The 24024-nt window shown below is 29.5% G+C and overlaps 3 protein-coding genes across 4 annotated transcripts; 2 read left to right on the top strand and 1 right to left on the bottom strand.

Annotated features, from left to right (window-relative positions):
* The first annotated feature begins 5498 nt into the window (after positions 1-5498).
* Positions 5499-12329, top strand: LOC103498817 (uncharacterized). Of its 2 annotated transcripts, XM_008461571.3 has the most exons (10): positions 5499-5774; positions 6108-6288; positions 7787-7896; positions 9828-9896; positions 10039-10154; positions 10260-10314; positions 10489-10609; positions 11035-11082; positions 11308-11402; positions 11750-12329. In XM_008461571.3, the coding sequence occupies exons 2-10, from the start codon at positions 6201-6203 to the stop codon at positions 11849-11851; spliced, it is 804 nt and encodes a 267-aa protein (XP_008459793.2). In that variant the 5' UTR covers positions 5499-5774; positions 6108-6200; the 3' UTR covers positions 11852-12329. The 2 variants fall into 2 exon arrangements, with proteins under 2 accessions (XP_008459793.2, XP_008459794.2); XM_008461572.3 differs by lacking the exons at positions 5499-5774; positions 6108-6288 and adding an exon at positions 6379-6591.
* Positions 12330-13417: 1088 nt separating this feature from the next.
* Positions 13418-15404, bottom strand: LOC103498816 (transcription factor DUO1-like). The gene is made up of 3 exons (XM_008461570.3): positions 14995-15404; positions 14338-14578; positions 13418-14019 (listed from the first exon to the last, which is right to left on the bottom strand). Exons 1-3 carry the CDS (start codon positions 15192-15194, stop codon positions 13540-13542), a joined length of 921 nt encoding a protein of 306 aa, XP_008459792.2. The 5' UTR covers positions 15195-15404; the 3' UTR covers positions 13418-13539.
* A 6790-nt stretch (positions 15405-22194) lies between these two features.
* LOC103499073 (ethylene-responsive transcription factor ERF039-like) lies at positions 22195-23238 on the top strand. Its single transcript, XM_008461966.3, has one exon. The coding sequence runs from the start codon at positions 22469-22471 to the stop codon at positions 23075-23077; it is 609 nt and encodes a 202-aa protein (XP_008460188.1). The 5' UTR covers positions 22195-22468; the 3' UTR covers positions 23078-23238.
* Positions 23239-24024: the final 786 nt, after the last annotated feature.

Raw genomic sequence — 24024 nt, 5'->3', positions numbered from 1 at the left:
TTACCCAACTCTAAGTTACATGGTGCAAATTAGCTTATTAAATATTGTATTAAAAACGATGTACTATAAACCATATAATATATATTTAAGTTAAAGTTAATTGATGATGCATTAAATAGTTAAAAGAAATGAAAGCCACTCATTCAAATTTACATCACTTTGTGTGACAAAATAAAATGTGTAATTGAGAATAGGGACCATATAATATAACTTTGTAAGAGGGAAAATTATGGGTGAGGGCAGAAGCACATGCAAGTGTGTAACTTTATAACTATAAAGTTTATATTATAAGGAAATTCAAATATATATATAAATATATAATATATATATATATATATATATATATATATATATATATATATATATATATATATATATATATATATTGGAAGGCAAGCAAAGAACAAGAAAACAACTTTATTGGGAATGTCTAATTGGGTGTGTGTTGAGTGTGACCATTCATTTTTTCAAGAGAGAAAGGACCTTTTATTTGCTCTAAAGGACCAAACTATACAAAATTATTTGTTATTATTAGTTTTATTTTCAAATATATTAAAATATCATCTTCTATTTATATAATCACAAGTTGATTCATAATTTTTTGAATGAAACGTTTTATAATTCGATGTTATTATATATATATATATATATATATATATATATATATATATATATATAAATTGTGATAGACTGAGAGATGAACTACTATAAACACACATAGTAGTTTATTTTGATTTATGTGATCAATCACAAATAAACTATGATATTTGGTTATATTTATAAAAATATTTTCAAAATGTTTTATTTAAATAAATAATAATAATATTGGTTAGGTCTCTCTTTTTTATTTTCTTTTTCTTTCCCTTTTTTAATTTACAATATTTTAAATAAATGAAAAAAAAACGAAACTCTCAAATACATTCATTTTTGTTAACTTGTTGTTTACCAACATCCCATGTGCTACTATGACTTTGGTCTTCACATTATATTTCTGATCCCTTCAATTATTCTCTCTAATGTAGTGTACTCTTCCTTAACTCAACTCTTTATATTGCACCTCTTAGTTTGAATTTCAACTTTCTTTCTTTATTTATTATTCTATTGAGTTTATCGTATATAGTTTAGTTTTTTTTTACTAATATATTGCTATTGACAAATATGCTTATCGTAGAAACTAAGATGCAAAAGTTCTTAGATTTTTTCTTTAAAAAATACCATTGTCTTTCAAAATTATTTTCAATTATAAAACTTATCAATATATCTACAAACATAATAAAATATTACGATCTTTTCGTAATAAATCATGATATATAAATTTAGAATTTTCTGTAATAAATTACATTTATAAAACAATTATATATATATATATATATATATATATATATATATATATATATATGTATGTATGTATGTATGTATGTATGTATGTATGTATGTATGTATGTATGTAAAAAGTGACTTTCAAATATATAATCATTAAAAAGCTTATTAACGATAATCTTATATATATTTATATATTTGAAATTTTAAAAATGAAAAGTAGATATATAATTTTGACATTTTATCGAAAATTAATCTTTGAGTAAAGTATATTTAGAATTAAAATATACTTTTTAGGAAAAAAAGTTACACTATTATAAGAGTTGATACAAAAATTCAAACAAGAGAAAAAAGAACTTTTGTTTAATGATAGCAATGAATTTGTTTAAAGAAAGAAACAACCTAATTTATAAGAATAATAAAACAATAAACATACAGGTCAGGGTGGTAGTATTCGCACACTGCCATGCTTTTAAAGAGTGAAATAGTATAGAAGATTAAAATATGAGATCGAGAATTGACGTACTTTCATTAGAATCATAATAATGTATTATATGGAAAGTTTGACCTAAGATATCTAGATTAGAGTTTCGGAATATTGAATCAATTCTCGAGTTGACTAGGTCAAGCATGCATAATCCTTTTATCATTTACTAAAATTGAGTTCGAGCCAAGTATTCTTGGAGGTTTGATTTTATTCTAATAGTGTAGCTTAGGCCTATTTTGCCACTTTCATGATCTACTTATCTTTTAATTAACTTTGGCTAACATTATTTATTTTCTCTTATTTGAAATTAATTACAACCAACGATTGTAAAATATATTAACTAAATATTGAACAAAAATGAAAATAATTATAACAATCATTAGATAATTGAAAATTTATATTAAAACAAAAATAAATTAGTGGCATTTAAAAGAAAAAAGGTTATTGAAATAATTAAATAATTTATCATTAAAAAATAAAGATGCTCTTTCCATCTTAAAAAAATAAAGACAAAATATAGGAACAAATAATGACAATATAAGAGTAAATAAATAAATAAATAATATTCATAAAGTTTTTCTTTTATAGCATGCATGATATTATATATATTATATTAGAAAAAAAAAAATCATAGACATAGCCTTAGGGGCATATTTTCACAAAATTACTTGTAATTAAATAACTCAAATCACCTATTAAATTGTCTAAGTAGAATAAAACAAATGATTGATTTCAGAAAGAAATTGATGTCATAAAAGTAATTTTGTATAAAATATATGAATTAAGAAAGTGATTAAAAATGATTAAGAAAAAGGGATCTTTTAAAAAATATAAAAAAGACAAAGTATTTATAACGTAGAACAAGTTCGAAAACGAAAAAAGCCAAGGTCCATCGTGTAAAATACAAAAAATGTCCCGTCAACTATAATGTCAACAACGTCCACGTAACATATTTGCTACACGATCGTTTAGATTTAACTATGGTTTGGCACACGATCATTTAATTTGGTTACGTTTAAAATTGATTCCAGGATCATTTAGATTTGTCCAAATCTAAACGATTTTTTTTTTCAAAATTTGGTTACATAATTGTTTAGGTTTGGCTAAACGATTTTTTTAATTTTTTTGCTACACGATCGTTTAGTTTTGGCTAAACGGTTTTTTTTAATTCTTTTGGTGCACGATGGTTTAGATTTGTCTGATTTATTTTTTTTACACGATCGTTTACATTTGGCTACTCCAAAGATTCTTTATACACTATCTTTTAATTGCTATTTTTTTGTACACTATCTTACCCAAAATTAAACAACGTAAAAAAAGAATCAGAAAAGAAGAAAGACGATGGAAATATTAAACGGCGTAAATAAATAATCAGAAAAGAAGAAAGATGAAATCGTAGCGGGAAAAAGAAGAAAAGAAGAAAAACGATGAATCGTAGCGAGGAGGAAGACGATGAAAGAATGACAACCATGAAAAGAAGAAAGACGGAAGAAAAAACTTGGAATATTTAAAAAATGGCTAATTTCATGGGTTTTGTTATACGGGCTGTAAATAATTTGGTGTTTTGTTACATTTATGAAAGTTTTCCTAAGAAAATATCTTAAATAATGATTCTAAGCTTAAAATTACCAAAAAAAATCACCTATGATTTACCTAGTTCTAAAGGTAAGGTGATTATAACTGAAGTAAATAGATTTGAATCATAGCCCTCGTAAGTTTTAACATGTCATCGATTGAGCTATATATACTTTGACTCCAACATCTAAAAATATATCAAAATTAACGTTCACTTTTTAGTTTTGTATTTTTAAAGTTGTGTTTGTTTCTTTCCAACTTCTTTTAAACACTCATTTTGAATTGAAATCTATTACAGTTAGATAAAAATTACGATCAATATTAGATTAATATATTAAATTTACCTTTATCCATCGACTTAAATTTTTGAGTCAACTGAAGATTTAAAAATCTAAAATAATGTAAACGTGACTCAAATATCAAGACTTGAATTGGGCATCTAATTGTTTTTTTTTTTTTTTTTTAATTTTAATTTGCTTTAGTACACCTAATATTTTCTTCTTAATTTAATGTTAATTTTTCCCATTTCATTTTTAACTTTGCTAATCTAATTAGTTTTCGTTTGACATTTTAGCATTCAATAATCCAATTTTGATTAGACATTAGCTACTTTAATTAAAAGCATTATAAGATAAGTAGGAATTTAATTATCAACGACATATTGATTGCAACAATTTTTATAAACTATGACAAAACGTTAAAGTTATTTAAAATAGATTTGATCGTAAAGATGTACTCGAATAAACAAACACGTCGTATAAAATGTGAATTCAAAGAAATCCAAGTACAACACATTGAATTCTAGTGTTTCCTTGCACTCCAAACTTCAAATTTATTCCTACCATTTTCCTAACAATTAATGAAAACAACTATTTTCCAATAAGACGACTATTAGTTCAACAATTAAAGTCATTTGTTTTGTTTTAAACTACGAATATTGTTCCTAATATTGTTCATAGATAATTATATTACTCGGCAAGCGAAATGGTACAAGGAACAATATCATTTTCAATCTAGCTAAGAATTTAGAGTCTTCAACTATCACTACTCATTTATGACTCAAAGTATCACATGTTTAAGTTTGATCTCACACACTACGTTTTTAATATTAAGTTCTTCCATCATATCTAAAAAAGCTTAGGAAAAAATCAAATAGGTGATCATAGTGTTTAATACTTTTCACCCACAAATAATATAATGGTTAATTACTAACAATTGATTAAAAGATGTATAAAAAGTTAATGGTTAGTGTTTCAAATCCCAACATCAAGTAACTTTACAAATATAATGATAGTTGAGATCGCACTACAAAGAGAAGAAACAATTTCTTCTCACCCCGACAAAAATGTATATATATAAATATCATCACAGTTGTACGCATATGCGGTGGTTGTCGAAGGTGGTTTTCCTTGACTTAGCAACTAAAGTGATGAATGCCGAAGTTGATCACCATTGAAAGTGGTCCTAATTTTCTTAACAGCCGCCTCAAACAATGGGTGAGCAACGAGTTATTATATAACATACTAAACCCATTCGAAAATAAAGTTTCAAACCAACCGTAAGAGTTCGTTACCAATCCTATTAGAATACATATGTTAGTACGACCTGCATTTTAAAGGTTGTCTTTTTTTTTTTTTTTCTTTCTTTGACTTGTAAAATTTATAACAAGTTTTTGAATTTCTGAATAGCTAATATGTTGCGTGTGGATTGAAATATTTAAATATTTGATACAGTAAGCAAATGATATAGACAAAATTAAAGGTTCTAACTAAAGCAACATAATATCTCTTACTTCGAAATCGATAGTTTAAACTTAATAAATTATGTTAGCCAAATACTTCCGAGCTTTGGTGTAACGTATAAACTTAAACATATTTTCCTTATTAAATTTGTTTAAGACTAATTATTATTATTATTATTATGTACAATCTTAAAAGTTTTTGGCACAAAACTTTTAATTTAGCCGTTAATCAACATTTATATCTAAAAAAAACTTAAAATTATATTTAATGATATAATTAAGAAATAAAAAAATAAAAAAAGTAACTTTTTTAATTTTATAATTAAAGCAAGCAAAAAGGGAAATTGCCTTTACATTTCTATAATCTTGGAGAGTTCCTTCCCATTTTAAAATAATATTCTTCCCCAAAACCCAAAAACCAAAAACCAAAAAACCAAAAAACAAAAACAAAAACGCTTCCTTAGTCTTTCAGTTCCACCAAAACAAAAACGCTTTTTCCAAAAGAAGAAGAAGAAGAAGAAGAAGAAGAAGAAGAAGAAGAAGAAGAAGACAATACATTACGATTGCAAATCCATACACATTCTCACATAGCAAACAACTTCCATGGACTCTCACTCTCAGATCTTGCTCCAACCCTAGCTGTTTTTCCAGGTTTCAATCAAAATTCCATCTACTTTCATTCTTCTTGATTCATCTCTCTCTCTCTCTCTCTCTCTCTTTGTCGTTTTTCTTTCTTCACTTTGATAATATCATCTTTCTTCCATTCTCGCCGCCGTTTTACTTGCTTTGATTCTATCGTTTGTTGTTTCTGATTGCCTTAATTGTGTTCTGTTGATTTACTATTTTCGGATTCCTTTTTGTTGTTTCTTTTGTTCTGCATTTCATCTCTGCTTTCAAGTGTTTGCTGATTTTGGATTTAGCTTTGTCTAATGCTGGAATTCTTATCGCTTTTTGTGTTTATGGATTGTGGTGGATGATTTTCAGGATAAGGAGTGGGAACTTGCTGCTGGTGAGGGATTATGGCGGATTAACGTAGAGAACGGTGAGGAGAGGAGAGGAGAGGAGAGGAGAAGGGAGATGGACGATAGAGGTGGTGGATCGTTTGTTGCTGTGAGGAGGATTTCTCAAGGTCTGGAGCGAGGAAATACTTGCCATTCAACTTCAGGTGAATATTATCTTTAATTTCCGTCCGCTTCTCTCTCTCTCTCTCTCTCTCACTACATTTACTTTAGATTAAAATTAGAATTTTCGTCCTTGCTTTTCCTTCGCTGAAAAGTTTTCTCTATCTCTCTCTCTCTCGCTCTCTCGCTCTTTTGTTTCCGTTTCTTCATCTTAATTCTTGATTTATGGTTTACTTTTTGGTTTAGAAGTTTAGATCTGTGACTTGAAGTTGAGTAATGTGCGCTAAGCTCTGCTTATGCTGAGGCTCTTACTGCCTTCATGCTTGCTGAGATTCAAATCTGTTTTGGTGTGTCTACACAGTGGGATTTTCTATTTTTATTTTTATTTTTAGCTCCTTCTCAACTTTTCCTTCATCGTTTATGTTGAATTTGTGATCAAGTACCGGAAGTTTGTGATTCTGATATTTACGTTGGTTACGGATTTTATTTTCTTTTTATATATTTTAAAATTTATTAAATTGTACGTTGTCCATTGAAGTTTGTGGAAGTTATAGATCTTTCCGGCAGAAATCATGAAACTCGTTAATTAACCACGTTTCAGTCTGATTATATTATTATTCTCTCCTTATGTACCGTTGATTGTTGGATGAACGTGATGGCAGGACTCAAGCTTGCCTTAGTTGCTTGACATAACACAAACACCTTTTGTGGTGTGTGTATTTTTCCTTCGTGGATAGCGTCATCTCTACTGCCTATTCTAATGATTAGTTTGCAATTTAGCAAATATACTATTCATTCTAATTTTTTTTTACTGTGCCATTAATTATTACCTTTTTTTAAAAAAAAAAAATTTGCTGCTGGGAGAAGTATTATGCAATTACAATTAGTGGTTTGGAGTGAGTTAAGACCTCTCCCCGTTTTTACTCAACATTTACCCCTGTTTTTTTACTTGAATGATCAGTGATCTAAAGAGAGGTTATTCCCAAGTAAAGTAATTATAATGTTCAAATCATGAGTAAGGAATATGAAGTGTGAGGATCGAATCTCCTTTGTAATGCATTTAATGTGTGTTATTTATCTGTAACTTGTTTCACAAACTCGTGTTCTTTCTTGTATTAACAGCTTCTTCCATGATTCTGCTTCATCTAGTTTTAATAGAACAATATTCTTCACTTTCTTTTGTTTCCATTTGCAATTTTGCTTTGCTGTACTAGTGATATTTCCTTATCCTTATCTATAATCTCTGTGATTTTAGGACCCCTATAGGCAGTTGCCAGAAACTTGTACTGGATGGCCCTCATGAATTATGACTTTTCATGGGACATCTAAATATTTTTACAATATATTCAAACTCGGTAAACCATGAATAAGTTGAATAGCAACTTGCTAGGAATTAAGTTTAATAGCGTATACATGAACTCTTGCATATGTTGCATTCTTACCATATACACTAAAATAGCCATCTACAGGATTAGGGGACATCGAAATTGATTGACCGAAAACTTCAGTTTTCATTGCTGATGTGCTTTTGTGTTATTTCAGCTGAGGTTGTGGCAGGATCAGCTGCATGGCTTGGCCGGGGTCTTTCTTGTGTTTGTGCACAGAGAAGAGAAAGTGATGCACGCCCATCATTTGATCTAACCCCTGCACAGGTAACTCTATGAATTGGTGACTGTTAACTTCCGTTTTGCTGAATGGAAAGGAGCCTTATTTTAACTATTATATTGATTTGAAGTGTTTGGAGGCCTGAGAGGTAGTGGCTTATTCTGCTGTTTACTTTTTCAAAGCTCATACCCCTTAGATGAACTCTGAAAGGAGCTGTCTAGCAACATATGCTGTTGAAAGGAAACAAAAAGAAATCCTTTTCTTGGGTATCCTTGTTTTAGAAAAAAATTAAAACATATGGTCATATTTGTCATCCTTTGTTAAGAATTCAAATGAAGTTTTTTTATGTGCTTGTTCTTTGTGCTGCTGCATATTCATTTGTGAGTAGTTTGTGAAGTAACAAGAGGGTCTCAGTGTCTGAAAAAACTGTGTATAAGGTACACGCTAATGGGCCATTCTTTCTTTGTCTTCAAAGATGGGGATGGAGGTCTGATTATATTCTTTAGAGCATGTGGGCATATGCGTATTTGAATGGAATTTGAAGTTTTAGTTTAACTTTAGATATGGAATGATGAGGTTGGTTGGCTTTCTTACCCCTGACCATTAGGTTGTTTCTTCTTTCTTTTCCAATGCTTTTTTTCTTACTCTTGAACATTATGGTCATTGAGTAGTTTCTCCCATATCACACTTGTTTTCATTTTGGGGCTTGATTGAACTTGTAGGAATCTTTCATTGTTTGGTTTTGTGGTATTCTTTTTCTGATTTTTCATTCCAACCATTTTTCTTTCAATTTTGTGTATATTTATCACATTTTAGTGCATTTGTACTGAACTTGTTCAATCTTTCCACAAAAGAAACATGCAGGGAGTTTTCTTGTATAAAAGTAGATTTATTACCGGCACTGGAATGTGCATGATGATGATCACGTGTTGCACTTGGCCTAATTTTATCTACTCTTTTTGTCACGTGTGTGCATAGGGAAACAAAAATAGGAAACAAGTTCTAGTTACCTTCGTGGAGTTCTTTTGAATTGGCTTCTTCTCTATTCATTAAGTTATCAATGTTAGAATCTTAACAGAAAAAGGGCATTGAATGATGCCTCGATTTCAAAGTTCAATCTTTGACTTCAATCTTAGGCTTTGCTTATTGCTAATATTGGTTTTTGCCACATTAAACATCTTGTCCACCATGTGTATGCCTATAGTGAAGTTTTCTATGGTTTCATTTTTCTTAAATAGAAGAGATTTGTGATTAACTAATTAATTTCAATGCCCTCATTTTTTATTCTTTGTTGAGCTTGCATTCCACTATTTCTTATAGATATTAGGGAAAATTTGGATGGTGACTCGGTGAGAGGGAGATATGGATACTGGAAGTGGCAAATGACGAGTGGCTTAAATAGTGAGAGGGATTTGGTTGGGAGAGTGGAGTTTTGGAGATGAGCATGAGGCCTAAAGGTTGGCTTCAACTGAAACAAGGAAAAGTAAAATCACAATGAAATGCTAGTATTGAAGAGATAGGCTAAGTTGTAGGATTGGGTAACTGATGAACTTTTAATTGCAAAATAGTATGGATTGAACCGACCCTTGGTTTTCTCATTCGTGAATTGATACGGAACTACCCCAAAATTTGAACCAACCCATCCCAACCCAACGGTTTGGATTGAGTTTTCAGTTTTATTGGTTAATTGGAACACCGCTATTTAGTGACAAATTATTCAAGTCACGATGTTGCATACCCCTAGAACCACTAGATTTAAATCAAAGTGCTTCTCTCTCATAAATCAACGTCGAGAAACTATCAGTCACTATGTGGTGAACTCATCAAAGAATTTCTCCTATTTAGCACTCCTAGCTGCAAGTCTCCAAAGCACCATTGGTTGGAGAAACTTTTTTTTATTTAAAAAATTAAATTAAAAAACTGTTTTATGCTCGAATTAACATCTCATTATAACAGCTCATTTTGGTTCTTTTAATAGGAGGAATGCTTGCAGAGACTGCAGAACCGCATAGATATTGCTTATGATAGTTCAATCACTGAGCACCAGGTTTGTTTTCTTGCACAACGTTTTTGTCCTTCTATATGATGTAAAATTTTGAGATTCTGGGTCTGGTGAAGTTGAGAACCTGAGACTATTTTTGTTTAGTTTTTCTCCTTTATATGACTTAAGAGATTTGAACTCTTGATAGGAGGCTCTAAGGACTCTATGGAACGTGGCCTTCCCAGAGGAAGAACTTCGTGGTTTGATATCTGAACAGTGGAAGGAAATGGGCTGGCAAGGAAAGGATCCATCAACAGATTTTAGGTAATTAAGATTGACGTTGTTGCTTCATACTTAACATGAATTGCTCTTATATTGCCGTATTGAAGTTATTCCTGCATTATTCTTATTTCTTGTGCTTTACTCTAGGGGTGGTGGTTTTATTTCATTGGAGAACTTGTTGTTCTTTGCCAAAAATTTCCCGGTATGCAACTTTTTCTCACCTTGCTTTTAACCCCCTGGAGTCTTGATTTATTTTCCTTTTGGAAAAAGTAAAAAAAAAGTTGAACATACTGATCAGGAACTTTTAGCTTGGAAAATACATACATGCTTCCAGTGATTGTCTTTTAACCCTAAAGTTTCTGGATATTCATTACAGAAGTCATTCCAGGATCTCCTTCGAAAGCAGGAAGGAGATCGGTCTCTATGGGAATACCCATTTGCCGTAGCTGGGGTGAACATCACATTCATGCTTATTCAAATGCTTGATCTTGAAGCAGGTTTACTGTCTCTATGAATCAATATTATTCAACTGAAATTTAATGCACAATTCCCATATTTAGTTCAACAACTGCCTAATTTTGTTGCACTTTAGAATGTACCAAATTTAATTCCTTGTTTGTATGCTTTCACATGTGATTTTTTGGGTGTGGGGGAGACAAATGCATGACTTAATAGTATTACATGATATTACTGACGTGGTTGACAATTGTTTTGTATTTAGATTTTCCAAATTTACTTGCCCTTATTCCACTCTAAAAATCACTTCTTGGATGATTCGTTGTGATTCGAGGATCTAACTGTACTCTAAGTCATGATTTTAGAAATTAGCGTTTTCTTATGTCTAAATCTAGGGTTGATATTATTCTAGCTTACGGAAATGTGACAACTTTTATTCACTAATGGGATGAAATGATATTTCCAGTCAAGCCACGGACTCTTGTGGGAGCAACTTTCTTGAAGTTTCTTGCAGGTAATGTGGAACTAATTTGTTGAATTTGTACGAATAGCATTTGGAAAGCCATATATACCAATTGAAATTATTTTCTGCTCGTAATTTCTTTATCACAATATAATATGTGTAGTTATTGATTATGCAAAATCTTCTTATTAGATGATTTTATGATATATGGATGATTGATACATGCGAATCTCTTTCTTAAATTTACTAATCCCGGTATTTCCTTTTTCCTGACAGAAAACGATTTGGCATTCGACCTACTCTATTGTATCACATTCAAACTAATGGATCATGAATGGCTAGCCATGCATGCATCATATATGGACTTTAATGTATGTCATCTTGAACCTTGAAATCGTCAAATTTATCGTCTTAATACTGCTCGATACATTCACTCGTTTTCTGTTTTTTATGTATTGCATTCTATCAATATCCCCTCAAACTTTAGGTTAAGACTTAAAACATTCAACTTCTGCTGCTACTCAACACAATTGTTGGAAATTATTGATCCTTATAACCTTCCTTAGGAGTGAATTCACATCCATCGCAAGGATTCGCCCGGATAAGCATGAATTAGATGTTTAAAATTGAGCATACCTTAAATCGTTAAGTCATTAAATACGAGTTTGAAGTCGACAATATAATGACCCGTGTTTCGTTTTTTGTTGCCTCTTTACAGACGGTAATGAAAGCAACACGACGACAGCTGGAAAAAGAGCTTCTAATTGAGGACATTTCAAGACTAGAAGAACTGCCCTCATATGGCCTTCTCAATCGATAATTCGTTTACGATCAAACCTCTCATTTTCTAATGGAAACAGCTCGTGAGAAAGAGAAAGCAAAGTTACGGCAATCATCGCCCGCCCTTCCATAGCTTTTAACTAGTTAGTGTTTTTCTTTTTTTGTACATGATTATTCTGATCTTCCACATTTTCAATTTCCAAGTGGCTTTCTCTTTTGCTCCTATGGCTATAAGTAGTATAATATCCATCATCCATTCCCCACTTCAATTCTTCAAAGAGAAAGCCCTTTCCTTTATTCCTTCCACTTTCTTCTTCTTCTTCTTCTTCTTCTTCTTCTTTATTGTGGGTTTCCTTTTTTCTTTTTCTCTTCCACTTTTTTCTTCTTCTTGGAATTTGAGGTTGAGACTTGTTTGCAATTAAGTTTGATGGATGAGCTTTTAATTTCTTGCTCTGCATACAAGACTTCCTCTCATGACTTGTGAATGTGAAACATGATAATGATTTTTTTGTTTGTTTTGTTTTGGTTTTTGATCTAAACTATGAGATATGAGATTTAATGCATGAGAAAAATGTACCATTCTTCGATTACTTTGCACCAATCGAATTTCAAGAACTTTCGATAGAGTTTTATCATGTTCGTTCTATATCTCTATACTACGCTTGAGCGGTTAATATAAAGATGAAAAGTTTATTTTTGCACGTTGGTTCTACCTTAATTAGGGAAGGATGAAAAGACATTGATTTCATTGTTAAAAGTCATCCTAAAATTGGACTTTGATCCTCATATCACATGTCTTGTTGTACTTTCAGTTTTGTCTAATCTTAAATCTTTAAAAAAGTCTCATAGATTATTCAAAACTCCAATTTCTTGACCAATAGGCTTCTGAGATTCTGTTCGATTATACTTCAAATTTTTAAAGTTTTTTTAATTAATATTTCATGAATCAATCTAGACTCTTAATTAAGATTTATTTATTCAAACTATAGCTTCTTAGTTTTGTTTAATCAAAATTTTAGAAGGTCGAGAATTTTCAAATAATGTTAATAAAGATTTTAAATCGATTTACTTATGACAATTTATAAACTTAATTGGAAAATTAAGACCTCTCATTTTGTTTTTTGTTCTTTAAATTGTTCTTTAAATTAAGACTACTTCTCCCTAATTTTAACCATCCTTTCTAAGTAAAATATGGTGGTATTATTTGTCAAATTTCAATAACAAAAACCAGCTTTTTATAAACTACTTTTCTTTTAGTTTTGAAAATTAAAAATTTGGTTTAGTTTTCAGAACCATCATTAGAAAGTATATAACAATGGAGGAAGAACGTTGAAGTTGAAAATTGTATTTATAAGTTTAATTTTAAAAAATAAAAATAAAAAACAAAATGGGTCTAAAATAATATTAAAACAAAATTTAAAGAGGCATATTTAAATTGATACAACTTCAAGTTTAAGGTTTAAATTGATTCGATAATTACTTAGGTTTAAATTTGTACAAATTTCAAAGTTGAGAGTATTAATGGTTAGATTTAAGGGCTTAAATTCTGTTGCAACCCGAAGAAACAGCTAAAATCTGAATACTTTTTCACCCTTCTAAGTTCAAATGAGAAAACAAACATATTGTGTAGTATACCAATTGAGTAGGCAAAACATTACACATCAATTTCACAGATACAGATGCAAAATCAAAGTCCAAACAATTTTACAAAATGAAAGAGGCAAAGTATCAGTTTTCCGGTGAGCTCGGAGGCGGCTCTATATGTTCAAATATGTCAGCAGGAAACTCACTGAAGAAGCTTTCCGGGTTGTCGACGTTCTCCCTTACATCATCATGACTTGAGCAACATCCTATCGGTTCGTAGAATTGCAGCCCAGATGGAAATTGAACTTCGTTAGTTAATTGAGAAACATCCAATGTTTCAAGAAAAACATCAAAGTTGGGATCATGGAGTCCTTGAGATGAAAATGTTGAACTTAGTGACTGAGTGTGGAAATTGCTTTGTTGTTCGAATTTGATTGAGGTCTGAAACGAGTTGAATTCAGGTTGAAGAAAGTCTTGGCCAAAACCGAGTAATTTGGGCCAGTACGAATCTGGCAACGAGCAGAACATATTAACAGGTTCAACATAATCGGCACGGCAAGACGACAAACACAACATTGGCCTTGAGGATGACTCTCCCTCTGATGCAGAGCTCAGCTTTGGTGCCTTGAAAGTTCGAAAAGAAAGTTATGGAAATTGAACTATACATCAAAATCTATAGAAACTTCAACAAAAAGAAGCGTCATAATGCCCCATTGATCATAAAATCTCGTCATCAAACTGATAAAATATCAAACCAACAACATTAGTCACCATAAAGTGCCTGTATATCGTCTTCGAAATGACCATTACACATCCTAATTTGGATAACTTTTGCATCTTAGTCGAAACTAAAAGTTCTAAAACTCTTAGAAAACTAAAAAACTACAAAACTGCAAGGAATCTAAGATCTAAGATATCACTAGATATTAGCAAAGAAAATACCTCCATGGTGGGAATATCAAAATCGACTGGCGTTTCCTTTTTAGCACTTCTTTGCAATTTGGATGGAGCAGGTGATGTCTGCAGAAGCCTAGCCAATCTCTTTTGCCTACTACTCCAAAAATTCTTTACATCATTATCGGTCCGGCCCGGCAAGTAAGTCGCTATCTTCGCCCATTTGTTCCCAAACTGCGCTTGCAATTCTATCACCATTTTTTCCTCCTCTGCTGTGAATTTGCACCCACTTGCCGGAAATGAGGAAGCACAAGAAAACCCAACAGATAAACACATATTCCAAGAAATTGAAAAAAAAAAAAAAAACCATGAATAGCAGCAGCATGGTCAAGAAATCTAGACATTTTCGCAAACAGTTGGCGAAACAAAAACAACCCACTTGCCGGATTTAGGGGAACACAGAAAAAAAAAAAACAAATAAATTCTTATTCTAAGGCAATGAATCGGAATCTCAAGGAAGAAAAATCCATAGCGCAGGAATCATAATCTAAAATCACTCTATCAGTCATTTTCTCAAACAGTTTGCAAGCAGAAGAACAAACAACAAAAACTAAACACGAAAAAAACCCACGTCAAAACACGTCCGAATTCATCAAGAAAATCTAAATGAAGGCAATTAACGGCGGTTAAGTAAAAATGAGTTACTTTTTCAAGTTGGGTCTGAGTTTATTAACCCAACGAAGACGGCAGGACTTGCCAGTCCGCTGAAGAAGGCCTTTGGATCGAATGGAGCTCCAGTCTCTGGGGCCGAAACGGTTAACATGGTTCAAAAGTACTTCATCTTCTTCGAGTTTCCATGGTCCTTTCCTTAAAACTTCATGTGATTGTGATCTTCTGTCTTCCATTATTGTTGGTTTCCCTTCACAGAACACTGAGTTTCTTGAAATCCATATTCAAATCTTTTGTTCTTGCGGATTTATGCTTCAAGAAGATGATTTTGGATTCATTTTTCTTTTTAAAATTTTATTTTGTTTGAAACGATGTGGCGGTTGAGACGGTTATTCCCCACTTCCCTCCTCGAAGCATTTTCCTCCCCACGTTCTCTTCATTTTTCCTTTCCTTCCTTTTTTCCTTTTTGTTAATTTTTTTTATTTAATTCTTATTTTCAATCTAAACTTTTAACATTTTTGTTTTTTTTTCTCACATTACGTTATTTTCAAGAAATTATCAAAAATAAAAAATTGATAAAATATTTATCACTTCGTTAAAAAAATCAAAGGTAATGAATTTTATCTTTTAATAGATTTTTTATAGAGCGTAATATTTATTTTTGTTGGGTAAAATAGTTGAATCTCGGTCAAATTTTAAAAACGAAAAACCAATTTGTAATAACTATTTCATTCGTGGATCAATTTTATTCTCACACATTTAGAGGGTGTTTGCTCATTCACTTCTCACTTTTTTTCAAAGGCGTTTATTATTAAACTTTGTATATTTATTGAGAAACTCTATTTACTTTTTTTTCTCTCTCTTTTGTACATTTATCCAGAAAGTTTGTCTTACATGTTTTGCATTCTAAACACTAACGTTCTAATTCTAACATATATTGACTTTTAACTTTAAAACTCAACTCAGCGGTGAATCTTTTGGCACAACATGTCAAGATACGTACATTGGAGAGCAAATTTATAACTACAAGCTTTAAGGGATGTATCAATTTAAACATGAACTAGTAATTGTATCAATTCTTAAACTTTCAGCTTTTGTAAGTATATCACAATTTAAACCCTTCATTACGTTTTGGTTGGAAAATTCAATTTTATTTAAGAATTGACCATGCATTTTAGTTCTAATTGTCCATTTTCTAAAATAGGGATTTGGAAAAATTTATACAAATTTGAGAATTAATGCATGAGTGATTTTCAAAGGTAATTGTAGTAAATAACTTACGTATAAAGTACTTTAATCGACTCAAAATAGAAGTTTCACTTGATATTAGTCAAACAAAAATTGAAGGGTCAAATTGATACTTAAAAAAAAAATTTAGAATTTAAATAGATACAATCATTAGTTTGTAGTTTAAATTAATACAATTCAAACGTTCATGATACTAAATCCATACGTTGAATCCCAACTTTAATTCACTTATTTCATAGAATTAAAGTACATAAATTTAAAATTATAAAGAAGAAGAGGTCAGGAAACATATTTCCTAATTTACCCTAGTTTTTACATATTGAGATTTTGAAAACGAATTTCTGCAACATTTAAGAAACGAACATGGCAAAATCGTGGTAGATACAAAATAGTTGCAAATATAGTAATTAGATTTAGAATATTAACATACATATAAGAACGTTTTAAAAAAATTATAAATATAGCAAAATCTATCGAAATATATCAATGATAGAAGTTTGTCACTAATTATTGATAGAATCATATCATTGATAGATCATATTGCAAATATTAATCTATCACAGATAAAGTTTATCAGCAATATCAGTATGTCTTGGACAAATATCTACCAAAGTTTATGTTTTTTTGGTAGATTTTCAAGATATTTTCTACTCTTGTGTCTCTTTTCCCTGCCCAATATTGTATTAGTTGGAAAAATAATATTTGGAATGGTGACAATCAATTCGGTTGAGTTTACTATTTGATCCACCTACATCACAACTGGGTATTAAATAATTCTACTTTGTCGACTTTAATAAGTATTAATTATTGAACTTTGCATATTTATCGAAGAATTTCATCTTTCACCCTTTTTTCTCTCTCCACCTTCTAATATGTTCAAATTCAAAGAATCAAGTGTCTATTTCAAATTAATTAATTTTGTAAAATTCATATTCAGTTTCGTATCAAATTCAAGTGAATTTCAAAAGATAGAACAATTAATATAGAAAAAAAAATGAAATCAATCAATTAACTATCATCTATTCCATTTTATAGTTTATAGAACGATAGATTGACTAATTAAAAGAGTAAATAATGAAAATATCATAATAATATATCTTGCAATATTGCAGTTTTGGACATGAGCGTATAGCTCAATTGGTATTTGTACTATAGTTCGGTCCTCTCATCCTATGTTTTAATTTAATTACAATACCTTTAAAAAAAAAAGCATCGGAGGCGTTGAAAGGATTAAAAAATTGAATACTAAAAAATAGTGAAATGCATTGGATAGTGACCTATACAGTGCCCTATGGTATTATAGGCAATAATACATAACTATTTCCATTTTAATGTTTACTTAAAAGTTCTCTACCTGAACTTAATCATCTTTTTTTAGCAGTTTATATGAATCAATTTAACACATACACATTTTATTTATCACTAATTACTCACTTGAAATAATCGGGATTAAATACGTGCTTTAAACCTCACTCTTCTCCTTCTCATCGAAAGTGAAGAATTAAAAATTAAATGACTAACAAAAACACATACATATTAGCTAGTCGTCAAATGACTATTCAACTACCTTTCTCTTTCAAACATCCTCCGCTCGAATCGAACTAGCAAATATATCTAAAATGTAACCAAAAGTGACGATTTCTTCCTTACCTTTTAACTCTCATGAAAAGATTTTCTAAATTAAAGTTTGATTAATTATATATTAAAGTTTAACAAGTAGCAATGACTATATATATATATTCTTGTTCAAAAACAATGCTCCTCTTTACTGATCATAATAATATATCACATGGACTTACTTTGTAACAATTTGTAAAGGACTAATTAAAAGAACCTTATTAATATAGACAAAGTAACATGAATGTTATGTACCTTAACCACATCACATGTGAAAGAAACACTACAACCCAAGACATTGGAAAATCACAAAATAAAAAGGGAGAGTTGATCAACCATTTATATGGTTTTTATATCCATTTGATCGGTTTGTTTCTCTTTTCCTAATATTTTCAACTATATATAGCTTCAATTTTTATTGATATTTTTCTTTAATTAACTTTATCTATATAGTCCATTTAGTGTCTCATAACTTCGGTTCATTGAGTGTCAAACGCCTCCTAAAAGAATAAACCAAAACAAAAAAGACATTTGATAAGTGGTTAACCTAGCTACACGTCAGACTACATATCCAGAAAACCTAATTATAACTATATTATTATGAATAATATTGTCACTAATAAATTAAAAGATCTAGAGATTTGTTTACTTTACTACACAAGGATCAAACTATAATTAAATAAAAATTTATCTTAACGATACTAAAACACATTACTTGAATAATTTAAGTGCACAAAGAAGTTGGTATAGTCGAAGAGTTTGGAGGTATGAAGTCATATGAATTTTGGCTCAAAGAATTTGTGGTCTCCGTACGACCAAAAAAACATAAAATTTATATCTTATTAACCTCTTATATTATCGATCTTAGGAGTTCAAATTCTCCATCAACTTTTTTGAGTTCATTGTTTGATAGTTTACGTTCCTCAAAATTAAACAACCTTTTAAAATTTAGTTGATTTTTATTTACTTTGTCTACCTTCCATATATAATAATTACACATAGTTTATTTTGTTTTTTTTTCATTTTTATTTCCTATAAAATTTGGATTCATGATTTTTTTAAAAAAAAATCTAAATTTATATAGATTTATATATTGTTACAATTCATTAAAGTTTATTTACACAACCTAATAATAACTAATAAAACATATGTTATAAATCAAATAAGCCAAATAACTTTTTCATCACATCAATTTAATTATTAGTACTCAAAAAGATAATTTAATAATTACTTGTAGATTTTATTCACAAAATAAAACATATGTGGAAACCCTTTTTATTTTTTATATTTAAAAATTCATTACTTAAATAGCAGTGATCAATTATTGACACATTATTTATGAAATAATTTTATAATTATAGAGTGTTACACCCATAAAAGAAATATATATATATATATATATATATATATATATATAAAATTGAAATATGGAATTGTAATGTAGGGTTAATGAAAAGTAGTTTAGTGTGCTTGGTTGTTTGAAGTTGTCTTCTTCAAAAAAATACACAATAATAATTGGGGAGGTTGGGCTTAGCCAAAACTTGTTCCCCGCCGGATTCGCCTCTGTCACGTCTTCCTCTTTCAATTATGTTTCCATTCTTTCTTTCTTTCTTTTTATCTCAATTTTTTCTTTCTTTTGAGGTTAGATTCGTTATTGAAAAATATTTGAGGAAAATAATGACAAAATGTCGACGTGTTAATGATTTTTCCTAAAAAAGGATAAATAATTTTAGTTTTTTTCTCTTTATATGATTACATGATTACGTCCAACTTATGATATAGTGTGAAAAATTTAACATTAAAATGTGTTAAATATGTGATGAGTAATTAAATTTATATCAATATGGTTAAATAAAAATGAAATGAAATAAAATAAATGGTTAAACAAAAATATGGTGAAATATATATTGTTTTAATTAAAAATGTAAAACTAATATTATATTACATTTTAATCTCCAAACTTTTAGGTTATTTTCATTCTATTCCTAATTTATTTTTTAAATTAATTATTTTGGATTTTACTATATCATTTCAATAATCTTTTCAAATATTTGTAGTAACACATGTATTCGAACCAACTCGATTTAAAAGTTGAAGAAGTAAAATAATATTTTAAAATCTTATGGTGTGAAGTTATATATTTTAAATAAATTGGTTACCATTTATATTTATTTAGAAATGATTTTGATAGTAATTAAGGATTTAAAAAAAATTAAAAGAGAAGAAAAAAGAAAAACATGAAGGACAGAGATGTGGCAGAGACAGGTTGGGACATAAATAGTCAAGTGGAAGAAGACATATCAACAAAGCTTTGGATACTCTCTCTTATTTTTTATATGATTCCATATGGTTTTATTTATATTATATATATATATATATATATATATGCATTTCTTCATGATCTTAATTTAATTCATTTATCATAATATAGAAAAATGAAATTTTAAAAAGACCTTAGTAGCCTTCTCCTATTGGCTAGTTTTTTATACTTTTATACTAACACTATATAAAGGGAAACACACCATCCTCTATTTTTAAGTAATTAATCCAAAATTATTGTTAGTAAAGAAAAAAAAAAGGTTATTATTTCAAAGAAGCAGTCATGTTGCCCCTTTTTTCTTCTTTATTTAGTTGGTGTGAAGTTTCAAATATTATTACATTCTGGTATGGTCAGGCTAGAGATTGGAAATCTAGAGGCCGTTTAATCCTAAAAAGACTATTTGACCTCCACAAACCAATACAAGTTTTTGATATGCTTTATTTGCCTCACTCGCATGTTTTTTACAAAGAAATAAAATCACAGCAAGGTCGTTGTTTAACATGGAACTACTCTAAGTTAAACATTAATGCAACATTGGAGTTCTATGATTGAGTCACTAAAAGAAAAAGTATGTGTGTTGTTGTTTTGAATTTTAGTTTTGTATATATGCTCAAAATTTTCTCTCATTTGGATGTGATTTTTCGATTCATTCACGTATTTCTATCGAATTCGAGTTTTACAAATGTGATTATTGTCAAGATGAGTATAATTTAAATAGCATCGTAGTCAAAATTAGAACAATAATATTAATAAATAGCATCCATTGGTTCCACGTGGATAAACCATTTCATTAATTATTATTTTCTAGTAGACTTTTTAACAATGCAACAAAACTAATATGGCTTACGTTCTTAGAAGATTGTAGCTTTATTTTCTCTTTTTTGAGGAGGAGAAAATTGTAATATACATACATACATACATACATACATACATACATAATAGTAAAGGAATTTGGTGGAATGTTACAATTAAAACAATTTGTAAATTATCAATTATTAATATAACTACAATTTAATATACATAAATTAATTAATGGTTAGGGAAAACATTCTTTACTATAAAACATACACTTTCTCAAATTATTTTTAAAAAGAATTCCCTAGCTTATTGACAAGACTCCAAAAATTTAAATGTTCTACTCCCTATTTTCTTTAATTTCCATAGCTAGAAAAAAAAAATTCTTTTTACATTTTACTTTCCTCTTTAACTTGCGTCTCCTAAGAAATTAAGTGATGTTAGGGACAAGTCTTATCCAAGAATATAATAATTACTTCTTGCTATAGAGTCAACGTTATTTTAAAATTCTTATTTATTATAATTTTTACTATTTTACATTCATCAATTTTTTTTCAACGATATTTACTATTTTTATCTTAAACTAAAATAATTTACACCATAAATACATCCTATTATAACCCAAATTAAAATAATCTACACCCTAAACACAAATTATTGTGAATCTAACTATAATAATCTAAGATTATATATAACTCACCTCTCTCTTTATAGTTATAACTCTTCGTCCCAATCGTCCCAAGTTGTTTCTAATTTTGTTTTTAAAAAGAAAATAAAATTATTTAAAAGGAAACAAAATAAGGTGTGATTAGTACGAATATGATATAAATAATGTAATTGGTTTAAAAAGCCTAAAACTAATGTTTATTTTTTTTATTCAAATGTTTTCTTAGCTTTAAATTTTTATAATTTTTTGAACAAATATCATTTTAATATAAATTGATTGAAAATAATGACATTTTCACTTTAACATCTACTTTTTTTAAACCACACTTCTCATATATCATTTCTAAACAATAAAAGGAAATTAGTTATGTCTAAATAATATAATTAAATTAGATCGTATGTATTATATACCGAACTAATATTTTAGTGCAGTCTAGACTATACTCATCTCTACATTTATATATATCTTCCATTTACAAAGAACAAAAAGAATCAATTTTCTTTTTTGAAAAAAAGATTTATCACGTGTGAACTTTTAATTAAATACTTAAATAAGTTGCACAGAAATAAATGCCAACTCGGGATTGCACCGAAATATTCTTGATTATATTATGACAAGTAGTACCACATGGGATACAAATAACCCTAGCTACCTTGCTGAACTGTAATCTACCTCTTATATCATATATACCCCACCATAGAAATACATCAAATTAAAATATTCCACGTCATATTTTTACCTAATTAAATCAAAATTAAAAAAAAAAAAAAAGGAAAAATAATGATAAAAAATAAAAGCATAAAAGGCCTACACAACAACAAAACACACTGTCTCTTCTCTTCCTAAACAACAAACACAAAGAAATGACGACAAACTCCCACCATTCCACCACCAGTTCCTCCGCCACCACCAGCCGGAAAAGGCAAAGGAGTAGCACGAGTTCAGCCACGGAAAGCGAATCGGATCAAGAAATATCGACCCCTAAATTCAGAGGAGTAAGGCTAAGAACATGGGGGAAATGGGTGTCGGAAATCCGAGAACCAAGAAAGAAATCAAGAATATGGCTTGGTACTTATCCAACCGCTGAGATGGCGGCGCGTGCTCATGACGTAGCTGCACTCGCCATCAAAGGCCACCGCGCTTTCCTCAACTTCCCTCAACTCAAACACCAACTCCCTCGCCCCGCCTCCCTCTCCGCCAAAGATATTCAAGCCGCCGCCGCACAAGCTGCTGCGCTCAAACACGAACCCGAAACGGCCACATCGTGTCGTGGAGAAGAAGAAGAAAGTACATGGTTTGATTTGCCGGATCTAATAGTTAGCAATGGGTTCTTGTTGGGTCTTGATGAGAATTATTCTTCGTCATGTTCGTCGTCCTCGTCGTCCACGTCGTGGCAATTTCTTGTAGATGATCATGAGGACAACCATTTTCAATGGCACTCTGATTTTTCTCATACTATTTTTCCTGTTTGAGTTTTTTTTCTTTTTGAATTAATTAAATTCAGCTTTTTGTAATATTCTCTATTACCAAAAGAGAAAAAAAGAAAAAAAAAAAAAAGAAAGAGGGAAGAAGGATGGTTGAGTTTGCTTGTTTGCTTGGACAACTTATATATATATATGTTTATTTATTTATATATACTTTTTCTTCTTCTTTTGGTAAGTTATTTTCTTTTAATATATATTTTTTTACATTTGTAATATTTTAGTCTATGGGATTAAGTTTCAATTAAAGATTTTAAATTACTCTTCTTATAATGTGTTTAGTTTATGGGTTGATTTTTACTTTTAAAAAAGTTGGTCAAAATTAAATCCATTTATATAATTACTTTCTTCTACAAATTTTGCTTTTTGAAAACTTGTTTTATTTTCTAATGTATAAACTAATATTAAGATTAAAGTGAATGCATGGATTAAAATAGAATGGGAATTGAAGGCTACTAGATAAACTATAGGGTACGGTTTTAACCCCTTATAAAATTAGATTTTTTTTGTTTTCTTTTACAAAATCTTTCACTTTGATGTTTTTATTATTATTATGATTGGTTTAGATTAGATTTATGCAAAGGTGATGGTCATTATTAATTTTGGTCAAAGTGGTGAGAGAGGATTATTATCTTTGTGTGTTTGTAAAAAGCTTGTGGAAACTAATTAATTACAAACCAATGGCGCATTTTTTTCTATTCAACATGATATGATATGTAGCTCTTAAGTCATAGTTCATAGTTTATGTTAATTAAATTATGCTTAGATTAATAATATCTTTTGGGCATAGTGTAGTTTAATTAAGTTGGTAAATGAATAAGTAAAATAATTACGATTTCTTCAACCTTTCAAGCCCTCATTCCAACAAATTATCGAGATTTATTGAAAAATAAAATTAACATAAAGAAAATAAAAAAAATCGAAGAGATAAAAAGTTG

The sequence above is a fragment of the Cucumis melo genome, chromosome 11, assembly GCF_025177605.1.
Source record: "Cucumis melo cultivar AY chromosome 11, USDA_Cmelo_AY_1.0, whole genome shotgun sequence".
Taxonomy (NCBI): Eukaryota; Viridiplantae; Streptophyta; class Magnoliopsida; order Cucurbitales; family Cucurbitaceae; genus Cucumis; species Cucumis melo.
The sequence above is the reverse complement of the archived record's forward strand: the minus strand, read 5'-3'. Positions and strand labels throughout refer to the sequence as shown.